Raw genomic sequence first — 19281 nt, 5'->3', positions numbered from 1 at the left:
CTTTGCTATATAAAGGACACTCTTTTTTTTACCTGCTGAGTTGCTCCAGCATTGTGTTTTTACTTCAACCACGGTGTCAGGTGACTTTTGTGTTTTACTTCTAGCTTTATCCTTTGTTCCCTTGTCTGCCCTCATAATCCAATCTCGTATACAAGGTGTCAAATGTATTTCAGATTGCCACACTGTGCCACTGTTATTATTTTTTTTCTTTTAAAAATATCTTTATTGAGTATAATTGAAAAAAAAAACACATATTAATCAAATATATGGGATGAAATGTACTTCTCAAATAATACCCTTCTCAAAACCCATTTTCAAAACATTTCAAAAGAAAAACAGAAGAAAAGAATTACCCAATAGTCATTTTTTTCAGATACTGTATTTACAAGTCAGACATTTTTTTCAGTCCAAGCTCTCTGATTTTCCTAAGATTTCTGAAACAAACATACTTAATTTTTTTTTAACTTTCAATTTTCTCATCGAGGCTCAACATCAATTATTTATAATGATTTGATAGATTTGAGAGAACAGTTTCGCTAGATAAGATCAAGAGTGATTGCGAGCCTGACTTGGATCTGTCACTTCCAGATGAGGACAGGAATATTGCTCTAAATTTGGTGAATGAATCCTCCTTTTGTGTGCAACATTTGTTTGTGCAATTCAAGGTGGTACACAGAGCACATATTGCAAAAGTTAAACTATCTTGCTTCTGTTCTGATATTAATAAATGTAAAATTTTTGAGGCTTCATTAACACATATGTTTTGGACTTGCCCTTGTTTGGAAATTTTTGGAAAAATTACTTTGAAACTTTATCAGTCATTTTTAAGGTTAAAGAAGCCACCCTCCCCCCCCCCCCCCCCCCCCTTAAATGCTCTATTTGGTTTTTTTCTCAAGAAGAGGGAATATTATGGACTCCATCTCAGAAGCGAATTTTAGCTTTTTACCTCATTGATAGCTCGATGTGTAATTTTGGTGAAGTGGAAAGACAGCGCTCCACCTACTCCTACTCGATGGTTACAGGCAGTCATGTCCTTCCTAAGCTTAGGAAAAAATCAGATATAATGTTAAAGATGTAAAGGTGAATGTTTTTACAAGATGTGGGGCCCAGTCATGGAGTATTTACCATCATTTAAAGAATTAGGGTGTTTAGATGCTCCTGAGTAGCGTTGTCCGATTTCCGAATGTCGTCTTTCGCTTCCCGTGTGTATCAATTATGTAAGTTAACCTTGTTTGGGGGGGAAGGTTTGATTAATTGGGGGTTAATACTATTTCTTAAATGTATTCACAGAAACAAAGAAATATCATAGCTCTAAAGAAACCATTCAGACTATCGAGTAGAGAGATGCCGAAAATCCTATTCTGTCATATGTAGGCCTGCAGATTATTTTTCTTCCATTGTCTATCCAGTTTATCTTGAAAATAGTAATATATTCCACCACCCACCATTCCTGACTGATCTCAGAGTTTATATAAATCTCTTTTTTATCTTCATGTTCTCTAATATGTGACACCTTTGCTCTGTCCACCTTAGATTTTAAACACCTCCTATAAGGTCTTCTTTCAGCCTCCTAAAACAACTCATACCCTCTAAACCAGGCAACATCCTGGTAGACCTATTCCTTTTCAAATGCCTCCACATCTTTTCTGTAACAGGGTGATCAGAATTGCACGCCGTATTCAAAGTGTGGCTTCAGCATTGTTTTATGTAGCTGCAACATAATATGGAATAGAAAATGAACATTTCGGTAGAGGTACAGGCCCTTTGACCCATAATTTCTGTGCCAACCCTGTTGCCTATCTATCTGTATGTGGACTCTACCCCTCCATTTCCTGTCTGCTCATGTGTCTAATTACCTCATTAACATTGCTATCGTATTTGTTTCCATCACCTCTCCTTCAGCACATACCAGACCTCTCCCATTTTCCATGGGAGAGAAAGAAACTTGCCCCACACTTCTTCTTTAAAAGTTCTCACTATCACCTCAAACCTATGCTCTCTAATATTCAACATTTCCACACTGGGAAACAGCTTCTGACTGAGGAAGCTTTCGAGAGGGTGAATGTTCTCTGGATTAGAGAACGTGCCGTATGAAGAAAGTTTGACTGTGCTAGGACTTTTTTTTCTTTAAAGTTACGGAGGATGAGAGACCACTAAATAATGTATCAGTCAATGCTCCACCCACGCTAGTGTATTTCCTAATCCATGGGCTCTTGGTTAAGTAGCCTAAAGAGCGACACCTTGCCTTGCATATCTCTGTTAAACTTCCTCCCCTTCATTTTAAACACGTCCTCTAATATGTGACACCTTTGCCCTGTCCACCTTAGATTTTAAACACCTCTATAAGGTCTTCTTTCAGCCTCCTAAAACAACTCATACCCTCTAAACCAGGCAACATCCTGGTTGACCTGTTCCTTTTCAAATGCCTCCACATCTTTTCTGTAACAGGGTGATCAGAATTGCACGCCGTATTCAAAGTGTGGCTTCAGCATTGTTTTATGTAGCTGCAACATGACTATTTACTTTTATACCCAATGGCCCCTCGCAGTGAAGCCAAGCATACTGTATGCCTTCTTTGCCAGCCTATTTATTTGGCATGGCCATTTTCAATGAGCTGCGGACTAGGACCCACAGATCTCTCTGCACATGAATGCTTTTAAGAGCCCTGCTATTATTCTCCTTATATTGGACCTCCCAAAGTGCAACATCTTGTTCTTGGGTGGATTAAATTCCATTTGCTATTTTTTTACCCATATCTGTAACTAATCTCTATCTTGTTGTCTTCTTTTAAGCCCACACTTCCACCAGTATCCTGCTAAATCCTTGCCTAACAACTATCTGCAATTTTTTGTGTAGTCTGCAAGCTTGCTAATTAGCACACCTACATTCCTGTATAAATTGTATTTATTTATATTTGTAAATATCGTGCAAAGCCTTGATGACTTTCCAGATCTATGCTTTTCCAGATTTGAATATATCTTATCCCTAAGTATATTCCCCAACCACTGACTGGCCTGCAATTTCCTGCTTTGTGCCAATTGCCCTTCTTGAATATAGATCCGCCGATGGCTTCATGAGAGATTCAGTATGTCTTCACTGTTCTTTTTTCATCGTCTTTATTTATGAAGATTAGGATCCCTTATGTTTCTCTCTGTATATCTGTTTGCAGTATGTTGCACTGAGTACTGGAAAACACTGTTTCATTGGGTGGTACCATCAGATGATCAACAAACTTGAACTCTTTCAGTATTGACCACTTTCTCCAGAAGCCCTGGCACTTTTAGTGCTTAATGCACAGACTCACTCAGAACCCTCTGTTCCTGCACTCTCTTTAGAATTTTGTGTTTAGTCAATATTGTTTCTTCTTATTCTTTCTGCCAAATGTATCACTTCACCAATACACAAAATGCTGGAAAAACTCACCAGGTTTTGCACCATCCATAGGAAGTAAAAGGTAGTCAACATTTCAGGCCAGGCCTGAGTACTTCGACAGGAATACAGACTTCCTTCTTTACCTGTATCACCGCATTTTTATTCTAATGTATGTGTTCCTTTTTTTTTTGCAGATTAAAACTATTCTTAGTGGCTTCATCATCCGCGGCTACTTGGGCAAATGGACCTTGCTAATTAAAACAATCACTCTGGTTTTAGCTGTGGCCTCTGGACTAAGCTTGGGGAAAGAGGGTCCTCTTGTACATGTTGCCTGTTGCTGTGGAAATATCTTTTCCTATTTGTTCCCAAAATACAACAAAAATGAAGCAAAGAAGCGAGAGGTAGGAAATACTAAGCTTTCCAAGTGTTTCTCTATTACAAATTCGTGTACTTTTTATTTTGACGCCTTTTCTGTGTTTAGTTTGTGTCTCTTGAGCATAATGGTTTCTCTTTTAGGGCAGAATGGTTAGTGCAAGGCTATTACAGCACCAACGACACAGGTTCAAATCCACTGCTGTCTGTAAACAATTGTACATTCTCATCATGTCTGTGTGGATTTCCTCCCACCTTTCAAAATGTACGGGGTGTTGTAGGTAATTGGAGTATTTGGGCAGTGAACATTTGAGGCTTTGCCTCATGACCTTTTGACAATTAGTCATGACAAATATCTTTTAAACTGTTTATAATAATCTCTGATGACTAAAAATAATATTGAAGCAATTAAAGATGAGATAAGAGTTTATTGTCATATACAAGAACAAATGCACTGAAATTCTTGTTTGCTAAAATACACCAGTAAATAAATTACCATTAGAGTGAAAACAAATAACAGTCACACTGCACAAAAATGTGATGTTACAATAGTGCAGGGAAATCTTTGGTTCTGGAGCAGTGTCCTGGTTAGGGTATTATGGTAAAGTTCAAAATCCTAAAGTTGTTGAGAAAAAAATACTTCTCGAACCTGGCAAGCCAGACATCATCTGCCTGAAGGTAACAGTAAGAAGGGAGTGGCGGCTAGGGTGATAATTTTGTTTAGAAATGTGGTAGATTTTTAGTGTAACGAGGTTCTGTATCGTAGGCTCATCCAGAAGATTCAGGCAACAGGATCCAAGGCGGCTCAGCAAACTGAATCTAAAATTGGCTTGTTGATAGGAAGTAGGCTACTGTGATTGTTTTCTGGAAGTCTGTAACAAGTGGTGTACCGAATGGATCAATGCTGGGACTTTTGTTTCTATATACACCATACGCACATTGATGAGAATGTCTATGGTATCATAAATTTGCAGACAAGAAGAAAGTTGATGGAGTTGTAGAGAGCGAAGAAGGTTGGCTAAGGATACAGGTGAAAAATTGGGTGGAGTGGTGGCAGATGGAACTTAGGCTAGACTAATTTGAGGTAATGTACTTTGCAAAGTAAAATTCTGTGGGACATGTAGAGTTGATGACAGAAAGCTTCAGAAAGTTGATGTACAATGAATCTTGGGGTGCAAGTCCATAGCTTGCAGAAATTAGCAATTCTTTTGGAAGAGTAAAGAAGGCATTTAATATGCTTAATAAACTGAGGCATGGATTATAGGAGTTGTAATGTCATGTTACATTTATACTAAATATTGGTTAGACTGCACTCAGGAGTATTGTGTAGCGTTTGGGTTGCCCAAATCCCCAAACAGTCAGGACTTGGTAACAATAGAGTACAGAAGAGATTCACCAGGTTTTTACTTGGAAAAAAGAGCCAAAGTTTCAAGATGAGATTGGACAGGCTGGATTCTCACTGGATTACAAGAGGCTGTATAATGAGCTTATGGAGGTTTATGAGGGGAATATATAGGATAAACAGTCTGAAACATTTTCCAAGACGAGTCTAGAGCTGAAAGACCAAGTTTTAAGGTGAGAGAAGACATATTTCAAGGCAATCTAAGGAGTTTGTTTTTCACACAAAGAGTGGTGGCTATCTGGAATGGTAGAAAAGGTAAAGGCAGATTCAGTTACAAGGCTTAAAAGGCACAAGGGTAAGGACTTTTGGTAGAAAAGGCATAGAGGAAGACAGGCCTCTTCCTCCAGGCCAATGAGATTATCATCTGATGAACATTGATGAAGTGGACCAAAGGGTCTATTTTCGTGTTGCACGATTCTAAGATTTTCAAATGGTATGCCACACCTGTAGCTTTTACAAACCATACTGGTGACCCCTCTTAAATCGTGCTCCATTGCAGGTGTAGAGCTGCATCTCAGCTCAGCACAACTAAAGCCTGTCCTGGATGAAACTGGGGCTGAGTTCCCTCTATCCTTTTACATTTATTATCTTGTTTTGTGTCTGATGGCATAATGTGGAAATTTAATTTATTCCATTGTTGGTGTATCCCATGTACCTGTACACCTGTAGCAAGTAAGAATTTCTGTACATCTCTACATTTTGTATGTGATGTAACTACCCCTACTCAATAGCTATACTTGAATTTGTTGGCGAATAATTGCCACAGATGAATGCAAAACATTGTAATAAAAGCAGCAAATGCGCAGATGTTTGTTTCTGGTTTCATTCATATTCATGACACCTCTTTTGAATAGTAAATGAAGACAAAAATAATGATAAAAAGCTTTCGATTTTTTCTCTTAAAATGAGAAAACTGCAGATGCTGAACATTTGAAATAAAAACAAGGATTCACAGCGCAGCCTCGGGTTAGAACATGACGTCGCTGTACACGACAGGCCAGCTGAGCCAGTTCGCTGTTTCGCAAGCGCCCAGCGTGGGCTTTGCCGGCTGAAAGCCCACCCTGCAAAAAAAAGGAAATACCATAAACATTTAGCAAGTCATTGAGCTTCTGAAAAAAAGATAAACAGTTGATTTTTCAAGCTGAAGATGCTCTGATAGAACTGAAAAAGAAGGGAAAATAATTGGTTGTAATTTGTAGAAAGGGATGGAAAGACACAGAATATTTCTTACGGGATGAGATTAGGATTATTATGGTGACAAGATGTTGGTAAAGCCATGTGGTAGATAAGTTAATGATAAAGGAAGATGTGAAAGCTGCTGGTTTTAACTGTAGGAAATGCCCAGCAGACTTGCCAGCTTCACAGTTCTGCCTTGTCAGTCCACTTACATAATTGGATATTGCTGCGTAACTTTGTGATTTTCCTTTGCAAGCTATTTTCTGCCGTTTGCCATGTTCCCTTGCAATCTCCCAGGAGTCTCGAACTTTGCCACCGTCCATCTTCCGGAAGGCCCTGGCTACATGACTTCCCCTCCACCCTCTCCCTTTTAATTTTTAAAGAGGATGAAATCAATTTGCATTTATGTGTCTGCCTCATTATCCTTTGGTGAAAGGAAAATTGAGTTGAAGCTTTAGCCATCAGTGTTAAGGTGGAGAAAGCAATCCATAACTCAGATACAAGTCCATACGACTCCCTTCCTCCTCCTTGATCCTATATTATCGCTGTATGTTTTTGTTTCTCTCATTGCGAGAAATTTGCCCATTAAAAGAACCGAAACAATTGAAATTGGATCTCTCTTCACTGCCTGACCTTATATTTTCAGTACTTTCTCTTTTTTTAAATCTCAGATTCCCAACACTGGCACATTTTGTTTGTGGATTATTGGATTCGGATGATTTTTGTTTGTTGAAACTTTTCTTTAAAAAAAACAAAATCATCCAGAGAGGTATTGATTGCTTAATTGCTCAAAGTTTAATTGTGTTTGGCACAGACATGCCCTTTGCAGTAATGTTCTATGTTCCATTTAAAATGGAGATTTTCTTTATTTTTCTTGATAACTTTGTCACCATTGTATATCATAAATATCAGCCTGGTAATATTTGACCGCAACGAACACCAAATAAATGGACTTTTTCCCTTTGAACTTTTTCCTGGCTGTTCTTTTTTTTTAATTAAAATAAGTTTACAGGTTTTTATTTCTTCTTGCAGGTTTTGTCTGCAGCCTCAGCAGCTGGCGTCTCTGTGGCTTTTGGTGCTCCAATTGGTGGAGTCCTTTTTAGCTTGGAAGAGGTAATGAATGTCAGCTCTTCACTAGTTTTAATCGGTTTATAGTAGTACATGAGTGGTAGGTATCCAGAATGTAGTTTAACTTTGTGTAGCCACTAAGAAAGTACATATTTATTTTCTGAAATGTGGAATTTGCTTGACTGCTGGAGTATATTTACAGTTATGAACAATTTCAGTCAATGCTTTCACACTTTTTCTAGTGTGAGCTCAATTTTTGCTGAACACAAGAAAATAGAAGTACAAGTAGGTCACTCGATCCATCAAGGCTGCTCTGCCATTCAATATGATCACAGCCTGATTGTGGGTCAACATCCCATCAAAGCTAAAATTAAACCAAGGACAGAGATTCAATAAAATAAACATAAATGGATTAACAGTAATAAATCCATTAGTGGCATGTTTTAAGGGAACTAGGTAAAAACATTGCAGATGACCTCAACAAAATTTGATGAATTTGTTTTGCATCTCTTTGGATAAGAAAAATACATTTCACTCAGTTATTTATAAAATCGAACAAAAGAAAGTAACATCTAATACTAGAAAATGGAGTTCATAATTAAGATTGACTGAACATCTTGAAAATGTCATGTGTGGTACAAACTACCAGAGGAAACTACAGAAACAGATACAATATGTTCAAAAAGCATTTGGATACAATATAGTAAAACCTCTCTTATCTGGAATTCAAGCATCTAGTTTAAAAAAAAAGCAGAAAATAAATAAGTTAAAAAATACATAGGTTTAAATTGGCACACCTCGCCATTAGTTTGCCAATCACGCATCACATGATCTGAAGCAACCAGAAATTTCACTTATCTGGTATCTACCAATCCCTATAGATGCTGGTATTATGAAAAACCAAAGCTATTATAGTTCAGGCATAATTCTGAAGAGATGATTTTAAAGTTCAGTTAATTTTGTTTTGAAACTCAGATTCTTTAACTTGTTGCTCAAAAGCAATTATGGAGTTGATGCGAGGCATCGGACTTCTCAAAACTCACGGATTCTTATAGAGTAGCTTTCAGAGAATTCTTTCTTCATACGAATGATTTCCCCTTCATGAATGGAAGTTTCAGTACTTGTGATCTCTGCACGATGATGTCACAAACCTGGGCAAGAGTTACGTGAAGTGTCCATGTAGAAATGGACACAGCAAGATTGCCCTCTCTCTCTCTCCTAAAGAGACAGACGGAAGTGATCATTCTCTTTCAAAATTGACTTATTCTATATTCTTCTTTGACCAGGAATACCTTTCTAGTTACTGTCTTTCTTACAGGATGGCCAAGCCACTTCTTCTGGTTTCAAATGTCTCTGGTTTTAGTAATATGTTCTCTGAAAATGTCTTTAATCATGTGACATGAATCATTGCTGTCTTTGAAGTTAAATTCCAAAAGTTTTACAAGCCATTGCCTCCGATCTGTCTGCTGACCACAAGCAAAAGCCTGTTTTGTTTAAACAGATGCCATCTAAGTTTCCATTCAAACAACATAGGTAAACAAGCAAAGAGTCTTTTGTTTAATTAGATGTCCTCCTTGAGCAACCCCATTGTCCTTGATATTTCAATGAACAGTAACTTCTAGTTTTAATAGGGTAGCTTACCAGATTTTGTGACTCCGAAAATGGTTTCTCTCTGAGTGTAATTGTGAGTCGCTCTGTCTCTCTGTGTCTAAACCCACAATATGACTTTACTAAAAATATACATAGAATTTTACATACAGGTAGTCCCCGACTTATGACCGTAATTGGGACCGAAGGATTGGTCGCAACTCGGATTGGGCGTGAGTTGGATTCACCCCACCGTGCATGGCTGAACAAGATCTTAGAGCAAATTTTAAAAAAAGATTGTCAACAAAGGAACCTTTAATGAAGAATCTCAACATATGTTCAGTACAGTACCTTTAATAAAGATAATCCACATATGAACTTCTAGTAAATAATAAATAATCTCAACATATATACAGAACTTTTAATACAAAATATGTACCTGTACAGTAGTTTAAAGATTGGCGACATTTAAATTTTAATTGTGCTTTTCAAACTTACAGATCCTCTTACGTCCTCGTGTATTCTTTCTTTATCCTTTAAAATCGTTGACATGGTGGAATGTGACAACTGTAGACTGCATGCAATATCATTGACCTTTCTATGTCTTGTTGGTTAATAACTTTCATTTTTACCTCCAAAGTTATGGTTTTCCTTGGTCTCTTAACAGATCTATCAGCATATGATATGGATTTTCCTCTAGCTTGCCATGTTTCTAGCACACCTATAGAATGGCAACTGCGTGCATGTTGCGCATGCATAATGTTTTTGTTTAAATTTTGGCCATATGTGCAGGTGGATGTAACTTGTGTAGGTCGGAAGTCAAGGACTACCTGTACCTAAAGGTTAATATTACAATTCCGTCACAGCTGGGTACCAGTGGTTTTATCGTAAATGGATAGGAGGAGCTTTGTATAATATGGACCAAATGAAGGCAAATGGGACTAGCCCAGAATGCCAATTTATTTAGCATGGACAAGTTGGGCTGAAGGGTCTATTCTGTGCTGGATGACCCCACAACTAGCGTGGAATGTTAAGAGTAGATGATGCCTCATGAACCTTAAATTAATTTTTTTGGAATGGATGACTATAGTATCAGACTGGTTACTGTCTGTTAATATTATTCATATCAACTTGCAAAGACTAATCAGTAACTTCTCTCATGAGAGACGATTATGGAATTGAAGGTGAGTTACTCACCTGGTTAGCAAATTTTACAAGCACTAGAATCCAGACTTATGATAATATATAGGTAGGTATCAAATTGGCAGGATGTGACTTGTGGTATTGCATTCAAGTCTGTCTTGGGATCTCAACAATGCACATAAAAAAAACTTTGATGGTTTGGACAATAAGCAGCATTGCAACCTAATAAATAAAAGCATTAAATTACAAAATATTGAGAGACTGGGTGGCATAACAAACACTGTGGCAAATGGATATTGAAGCAGCTAAGCATGAGGCCATCAACTTTGGTGCTAAAAGTGGATAGATCAGAATACTTTTTAAAATGGTTCAAGACTAGAATTAACTTTTGGAGTGCAACGAATCCAGGATCACCATAATATCTTGGATAAGCACAGAAAATAATCCCAATGACTGATTAAATGCTGGTCTTTAAGTCTAGAAGAATAGAATAGAGTGATGAAATTTATTTGTGTTTTTACAGATTCTAATTTACACTGTGATTCTGTTCTCTGAGCGCTCCTGGGCATCACAAATTTGAAAATATATATTGGTCTTGAGAGAGAGTGCAGCATACATTTATCAGGTTATATTTGGGTGAACAGGATTATGTTCCTGAAGTTCAGGAGGTTGAAAAGTTAATATAATCAAAGATACCAAGGAGAACTGAAAGGACAGATAAAGTGAAATCCTATCTGTTGGTGGTGGACGCTTGGACTAGCAGCTTTTGTAACAATATAGTTCCAGACCTTTAATTGGTAAAGTTAAAGAATACTTGTTCAGGTTGTATCTCTTGAATCCGGCGACATTGGGGCCTTACTATTACCAGACCACAGAAAATGTCAGAAAACATATGCATGTGCAGACTCTGCCGTTACTTCAAATTTGTGGGGGTACCTAAGGGCAGGCACAGACCTCGCAGTAAGTTCCTGCTGGCCGGCCGTCGATAAGTGCCCGCCATGCCCAGCCAGTGGTAAGTGCAACCCACTCCTCTCACCTGGCGTTAATGGTGGGTCTGCGCCAGTTTCTCTGCTGCCACTCTTGACCACAAGAAGAACCTTTCTCCTGCGCAGTCCCTCCAGATGGAGGAAGATTTGTTTCCACACAACTTCCATTTGTTCTGAGAAGAATTGTGTGGGGCAAAGCAGCTTCTGCCACACATTGGGCAGAAGCATTTTGATGAGATGAGTGTGGACAGGTGTGCCCCTTTCACTCTAGATTGTGATGAATGAAGACAGGGTTCTCATTACCATCGAGCAGCATGGGGTGCACAGCGGTTAGCCTTTACAGCGCCAGTGATCGGGACCAGGGTTCAAATCCCACACTTTTTGTAAGGAGCAGATTCAAAACGTTCTGCACCACGAGGAGTTGCCGAACCACAGACCGTTGGAAAAGAGAGGTACAACCTGCACTTGTAATGGATGCTGAAATGTGAATCACTTTTGCACACTTTTTCAAATCATCAATTTAAAATCGGTTCTTTTTGTGAATTATGTTGTGAAACTTGAGACTAAGTTACAAATCATCTATAATCGTATTGAATGGTAAAACATGCTCAGAAGGTTCAATGGCCACTCTGTTTTTCTGTGATCCAGTGAATTGTGAAAATAACAAATGAAACAGGATGAGATAGAGTCCTGAGAACTCACTTTCATGTTGATAGGAACACCTCATCTAGTCTAAATATGAACCAAAAAACTAAAGTCTAGGCATGGCATTACAAAGGCATTTGACAGATAAAACTGAAGTCAATGAGGAAATCACTTCACTGGCTGAAGTCACACTGAGCATAAAGAGGATGGTTGTGGTTTTTGGTGGTGAATCATCTTTGCCTTGGGTCATTATTGGGGAAATGTTGTAAGCCCAGCCATTTTTACTACTTTATGTATAAATCACAAAAATACTGGAGGAACTCAGCAGGTCACACAGTGTCCATTAGAGGTAAAGATATATAACCAACATTTTGGGCCTGAGCCCTTCTTCAAGGTATGAGCAAAAAGAAGTTTGACCCCTCTGAATGACTTGTTTCAACGCAAGTTCAGAAGTTGAGATGCTTACTGATAATTATGTTATATTTAATTGCATTTGCATGTGAACACCAAATGAAGCATTCTTTCCTAGAGGCAGCAATAACGAGGCATCATTCAGGCATGGGCCCATAAAGTAATAATAGTACAGGTACACAATCCTTTATCCGGACATCTAAAATCCGGAAAGCTCCAAAATCTGGCATTTTTTTTTCCCTGGTGCTGGTACAGCAGAGGGAGAGAGAGACAGCAGCGCAACTCGGGCGGGCGGGGGGAGAGAGGCACCAGCGCGACTGGAAGGGGGTGGAAACGGCAGCACAATTCGGGTGGGCTTAAATCTGGGTCAGCTGGATTTTGTTCTGAAATCCGGAAAAATCCAAAATTCGGAACACACTGTCCCCCAAGGGTTCCGGATAAAGGATTGTGTACCTGTAGTGCAAAAGCCAGTCTAACCACCTTCCCTTGATGTTCAACCAGATCACCATAGTCTCCACCCAGACTGTGGATATGTACAGTGAGTGACTCACGCTAGACCTCAAATCTTTCCCAAGAGGAAATAAAGAGTGTGATGAAATACTCTCCACTTGCCTTGATGAGTATAATTTTGCAAATACTTAAGTTAAATGACATCCAAGACTTACTAGCATAATGGGTTTGAAGTCCATCCACTTGCTGAATCACTCATTCCCTCTATGTCTGGCTGATAGCAGTTCCTCACCCAGCCTTCTCCTCCCAAACTTCCCAAAATTGACCTCTGCTGCTAAGAAGGACATGTGCTTAAGGTTCATGAAGACACTACCGTCTGTCTGTTTTTTCTCTCGGTTCCACACAGACCTGATTTTGAAATTTATCACTATACCTGTCTGGGTCTAAATCCTGGAACTCCTTGCTCAACAGCACTTTGTAAATACCTTCAGTAGTTCAGCCTATCAAATCTGCCCAGCCATTCAAATAAGACCTCTCAGACCCACTGACCAGGCTTCTCCCCATAACCTTTCTTCTTCTTTGGCTTGGCTTCGCGGACGAAGATTTATGGAGGAGGTAAAAAGTCCACGTCAGCTGCAGGCTCGTTTGTGGCTGACAAGTCCGATGCGGGACAGGCAGACACGATTGCAGCGGTTGCAAGGGAAAATTGGTTGGTTGGGGTTGGGTGTTGGGTTTTTCCTCCTTTGCCTTTTGTCAGTGAGGTGGGCTCTGCGGTCTTCTTCAAAGGAGGTTGCTGCCCGCCAAACTGTGAGGCGCCAAGATGCACGGTTTGAGGCGTTATCAGCCCACTGGCGGTGGTCAATGTGGCAGGCACCAAGAGATTTCTTTAGGCAGTCCTTGTACCTTTTCTTTGGTGCACCTCTGTCACGGTGGCCAGTGGAGAGCTCGCCATATAACACGATCATGGGAAGGCGATGGTCCTCCATTCTGGAGACGTGACCCACCCAGCGCAGCTGGATCTTCAGCAGCGTGGACTCGATGCTGTCGACCTTTGCCATCTCGAGTACTTCGACGTTAGGGATGAAAGCGCTCCAATGGATGTTGAGGATGGAGCGGAGACAACGCTGGTGGAAGCGTTCTAGGAGCCGTAGGTGGTGCCGGTAGAGGACCCATGATTCGGAGCCGAACAGGAGTGTGGGTATGACAACGGCTCTGTATACGCTTATCTTTGTGAGGTTTTTCAGTTGGTTGTTTTTCCAGACTCTTTTGTGTAGTCTTCCAAAGGCGCTATTTGCCTTGGCGAGTCTGTTGTCTATCTCATTGTCGATCCTTGCATCTGATGAAATGGTGCAGCCGAGATAGGTAAACTGGTTGACCGTTTTGAGTTTTGTGTGCCCGATGTAGATGTGGGGGGGCTGGTAGTCATGGTGGGGAGCTGGCTGATGGAGGACCTCAGTTTTCTTCAGGCTGACTTCCAGGCCAAACATTTTGGCAGTTTCCGCAAAGCAGGACGTCAAGCGCTGAAGAGCTGGCTCTGAATGGGCAACTAAAGCGGCATCGTCTGCAAAGAGTAGTTCACGGACAAGTTTCTCTTGTGTCTTGGTGTGAGCTTGCAGGCGCCTCAGATTGAAGAGACTGCCATCCGTGCGGTACCGGATGTAAACAGCGTCTTCATTGTTGGGGTCTTTCATGGCTTGGTTCAGCATCATGCTGAAGAAGATTGAAAAGAGGGTTGGTGCGAGAACACAGCCTTGCTTCACGCCATTGTTAATGGAGAAGGGTTCAGAGAGCTCATTGCTGTATCTGACCCGACCTTGTTGGTTTTCGTGCAGTTGGATAATCATGTTGAGGAACTTTGGGGGACATCCGATGCGCTCTAGTATTTGCCAAAGCCCTTTCCTGCTCACAGTGTCGAAGGCTTTGGTGAGGTCAACAAAGGTGATGTAGAGTCCTTTGTTTTGTTCTCTGCACTTTTCTTGGAGCTGTCTGAGGGCAAAGACCATGTCAGTGGTTCCTCTGTTTGCGCGAAAGCCGCACTGTGATTCTGGGAGAATATTCTCGGCGACACTAGGTATTATTCAATTTAGTAGAATCCTAGCGAAGATTTTGCCTGCAATGGAGAGCAACGTGATTCCCCTGTAGTTTGAGCAGTCTGATTTCTCGCCTTTGTTTTTGTACAGGGTGATGATGGTGGCATCACGAAGATCCTGAGGCAGTTTACCTTGGTCCCAACAAAGCCTGAAAAACTCATGCAGTTTGGCATGCAGAGTTTTGCCGCCAGCCTTCCAGACTTCTGGGGGGATTCCATCCATACCTGCTGCTTTGCCACTTTTCAGTTGTTCGATTGCCTTATATGTCTCATCCAGGGTGGGAACCTCATCCAGCTCTAGCCTTAGGGGCTGTTGAGGGAGCTGGAGCAGGGCGGAATCTTGGACTGAGCGGTTGGCACTGAAAAGCGATTGGAAGTGTTCTGACCATCGGTTGAGGATGGAGATCTTGTCGCTGAGGAGGACTTTGCCGTCTGAGCTGCGCAGCGGGCTTTGGACTTGGGGTGAGGGGCCGTACACAGCCTTTAGAGCCTCGTAGAAACCCCTGAAGTCGCCAATGTCCGCGCTGAGCTGTGTTCGTTTGGCGAGGCTAGTCCACCACTCATTTTGGATCTCCCGGAGTTTGCGCTGAAGATGGCTGCATGCGCGACGGAAGGCTTGTTTCTTCTCAGGACAGGACGGCTTTGTAAGGTGAGCCTGGTGGGCAGCTCGCTTCTTTGCCAGCAGCTCCTGGATTTCCTGGCTGTTTTCGTCAAACCAGTCCTTGTTTTTCCTGGAGGAGAAGCCCAGTACCTCTTCAGTGGATTGCAGTATGGTAGTCTTCAACTGATCCCAGAGGGTTTCAGGGGACGGGTCCGTGAGGCGGGTTGCAACGTCGAGCTTTGCTTTGAGGTTTGCCTGGAAGTTTCCTCTCGCTTCGTCTGACTGCAGGTTTCCAACATTGAACCTCTTTCTGGGGGCTTTATTGTTCCTGGGCTTTGGCTAGAAGTGAAGGTTGAACTTGCAGCGAACCAGCCGGTGGTCAGTGTGGCATTCCGCGCTAGGCATGACCCTGGTGTGGAGCACATATTGTTTGTCACTTTCTCGCACCAGGATGTAGTCCAGGAGGTGCCAGTGTTTGGATCGGGGATGCATCCAGGTGGTCTTAAGGCTGTCCCTCTGCTGAAAAAGGGTGTTTGTAATGACAAGTCGCTGTTCTGCGCAGAGTTCCAACAGGAGGCGCCCATTGTCGTTGCACTTGCCGACGCCATGCTTGCCCAGGATTCCTGGCCAGGTTTCTGAGTCTTTGCCGACACGAGCGTTGAAGTCGCCCAGGATGACAACCTTGTCGGCTGTAGGGGTACGTTGGATGAGGTTGCGCAGGTCGGTGTAGAACTTGTTCTTTTCTGCTGGTTCCGCCTGGAGGGTTGGAGCATAGACACTGATGAGGGTGATGTGACGCTTGTTTTGAAGTGGGAGTCGCATGGACATGATTCGGTCCGAGAGGCCTGTCGGAAGGTTTTCGAGTTTGGAGGCAATGAAGCTCTTGACCATGAAGCCTACACCAGATAGGCGTCGTTCATCCGAAGGCTTTCCAGACCAGTGGAGTGTGTAGCCCACGCCGCGTTCTTGGAGGCTGCCTACATCTGCCAGGCGGACTTCACTGAGAGCGGCTATGTCGATGTCAAGTCTGAGGAGTTCATGTGCGATGAGGGCAGACCGACGTTCAGGTCGGTGGCTGTCAGCCTTGTCTAGCATGGTTCTGATGTTCCAGCATGCTAGCTTGAGTTTGTGAGCATCTTTTGAGGGGGAGGACGTGGAGGGGGAGGACGTGGAGGGGGAGGACGTGGACCTGTCCTCGGGCCTGCGCAAAGGAGCTTTTAGGTGGAGTGCAGTGCGCGCAGTACTGGCCCCACCCTTTACACCCATGGTTCGTGTGCCGTGGCCAAGCAAGCTGGGACGTGGCAGCGAGGTCCTTGGGTCGTAGGTTTTATATCGGAGTGGCCTTCTCCTATGCAGGTTTCTTACCCGGGCTGGAGGGGCCTGCCTCCCCTCCTAGGTCGGTCCATACTGCCCGGACCGGGGCCGGGCAGTATGGACCATAACCTTTAATGCCCTGGCTAATCAAGAACCTATAAATCTCTGCTGTAAATATACCCAATGACTTGACCCCCACAACCACCTGTGGCAAAAAATTCCAAAGATTTAAGGAGTAGCTCACCCTCTCAAGATTAGTCAGGAATGGCCAATAAATGCTAGCTTGTTCAGGGATGCTCAAGTGATTTGCAAGGTAAAAGGAATGGGTTATATGCTTGTAGAAACTGGTCCTTCAGTTGCTTGTTTATTTGAGTGTTTGAGGTTAATTTATGGTCAAATCAAAAAGCATGCAAAACAAAATTTATGTCCAGCAAATGACCAAATATTAGTTGATAGGCAAATATGTATGCTTATTGAAAGACATTTAAATACTTCAATTTCCCCCTTCATTATCCATTCAAAAATGTGTTGACCAGCTTTCCTTGAAAATTAAAAGTTTTGAAAGATGGGTTTATTTTAAAATTTAATATAAAACCCTTTTGTCAGAAATAAAACTTCTCACACATGAGTCTCTTTAAAACTGATGACACGACAAGCTTTATTTACAAGTCTGCAGAGTTGGACTCAACTGGCTTCTCACCAGTTAAGCCCCGATACATACAGTGCATTGATTTTTATACCCTTGTTGTTTGCCCTTCCCCTTCTTATTAATACTGTTTTAATTGGTTAGTATTACAAAAGCATTCTAAGTACAACTGCACTTTTAATTATCACGTTCGTTACGTACGCTGCAAACTCTACATACACTAAATTCTGTTTCTCACCCTTCTTATCAATCTTTTGTCTCCTGCATGTCTCTCACTATGACCATGAAAAGATATGTTTAAAAAAAACATATCCAGCTGAACTTTTTGTCCTTGGCTGCTAGTAAGCTCCCTGTCCGTTCTGGCTTCCCTTTTTATGATTAATCATCACATTTTAACTTAAGCCATTTTAACCTAAATTCTCTATCTCTAACACCTTTTCTTCCAGGTTAGCTACTATTTTCCCTTGAAAACCCTCTGGAGATCATTCTTTGCAGCATTAGTGGCAGCCTTCATCTTGCGCTCGATTAATCCATTTGGAAACAGCCGCCTGGTCCTCTTTTACGTGGAATATCACACTCCCTGGTACTTATTCGAACTGATCCCCTTCATCCTTCTGGGAGTATTTGGAGGACTGTGGGGAGCCTTCTTCATCCGTGCTAACATTGCATGGTGCAGACGTCGGAAAACCACAAAGTTTGGGAAGTTCCCTGTGCTAGAAGTTATTACAGTGACTGTCATCACTGCTGTTGTTGCCTTTCCTAATCAGTATACAAGGAAGAACACGAGTGAGTTGATTAAAGAGCTTTTCACTGACTGTGGGCCTCTAGAATCTTCACCACTTTGTGATTACCAGACCGATGCAAATGTCAGTAAGCTGTTGGACGACATCCCAGACCGACCTGCTGGTCAAGGAGTTTACGATGCCATTGGGAAATTGGCACTAGCACTGATATTCAAAATTATTATGACCATTTTCACATTTGGAATTAAGGTAACAAATGATTTATGTTCAAACTAAATACAATTTTCAAATGTTTCCAGGAACTTGTTAATGATGCACTTCATAATCCAAATTCTCCATTGGAGGCTTAGCACAGGAGATGATAGAACAAATTAAATGCTCAATATAACGTGCTTAGTTATTTCAAATATTAGGGATTCATTATGGTAATAGACCTAAAGTTGAAATTGGTACCCAAGGTTGTATATGCTTGTTCATAAGTAGATAGCTGCACCCAATGTAGATCTTAGTTTGATCCTCATTGTGTGTTGTAACGGTGATAAATTTAATGTCATGTCCATGGTCCAATGTACATGGGCGCCGAAATTCGTGCTGCAAATGAATAGGTACTTCATTATAAAACAACTACAGCATTAAATTAAAAATAGACTATGTATTCAGCAGTGTGAGATTTATTAATAATGGGAGTTCTGCTTTTGATTGCAATCAAGAATGTTCACCTGACAGATTACTGATGTTCCTGATTATGCTATAATTCCAAATATAATTATGAAGTCCTGCAAAAAGGTGTTTCAGAATTGGGACTTTTTTTAAAACGGTGTGAAATTCGAGCAATTGAGCGTATCTGATAAAAAAGTTAAAGAAACACAGGAGCTGTTCGCTCAGAAGATAGATATAATGGAAAACTATAATAGGAGATAAAGATAATGGGCCTTAAGGAAAGTGAAGAAGGCAAAAATATGAAAGAATTTATAAAAGAATGGATCCCCAGGGTCCTAGGAAGACCAGAATTACAGGAAGGAATGGAAATAGAAAGGGCACACAGAACATTATCCCCTAAACCACAGCCTCAACAAAAACCAAGATCCATTCTAGTAAAATTCCTAAGATATACGACAAGAGAAAATATATTGGAGAAGGCAATGAAAAAAATAAGAAAAGACAAAAAACCACTAGAATACAAAGGTCAAAAAATTTTTTCTACCCAGACATAAGTTTTGAACTCCTGAAAAAGAGGAAGGAGTTTAACGCAGCAAAATCGACCCTATGGAAAAAA

General features: G+C 41.2%; 1 protein-coding gene across 12 annotated transcripts in view; it reads left to right on the top strand.

The window, feature by feature from the left end:
- clcn3 (chloride channel 3) overlaps positions 1 to 19281 on the top strand; it is a 217039-nt gene that overhangs the window by 162406 nt on the left and 35352 nt on the right. For all 12 annotated transcript variants that reach the window (XR_011358389.1, XM_069941445.1, XM_069941427.1 and 9 more), the window contains 3 exons: positions 3567 to 3773; positions 7355 to 7435; positions 17709 to 18254. Coding sequence is in view for 11 of the 12 variants with exons in the window: in XM_069941445.1 (XP_069797546.1) it covers positions 3567 to 3773; positions 7355 to 7435; positions 17709 to 18254 (834 nt within the window). In the remaining variant the exon portion in view is untranslated. The remainder of the gene's footprint in view (positions 1 to 3566; positions 3774 to 7354; positions 7436 to 17708; positions 18255 to 19281) is intronic.

Source organism: Narcine bancroftii, chromosome 1 (genome assembly GCF_036971445.1).
Source record: "Narcine bancroftii isolate sNarBan1 chromosome 1, sNarBan1.hap1, whole genome shotgun sequence".
NCBI lineage: Eukaryota > Metazoa > Chordata > Chondrichthyes > Torpediniformes > Narcinidae > Narcine > Narcine bancroftii.
The sequence above is the reverse complement of the archived record's forward strand: the minus strand, read 5'-3'. Positions and strand labels throughout refer to the sequence as shown.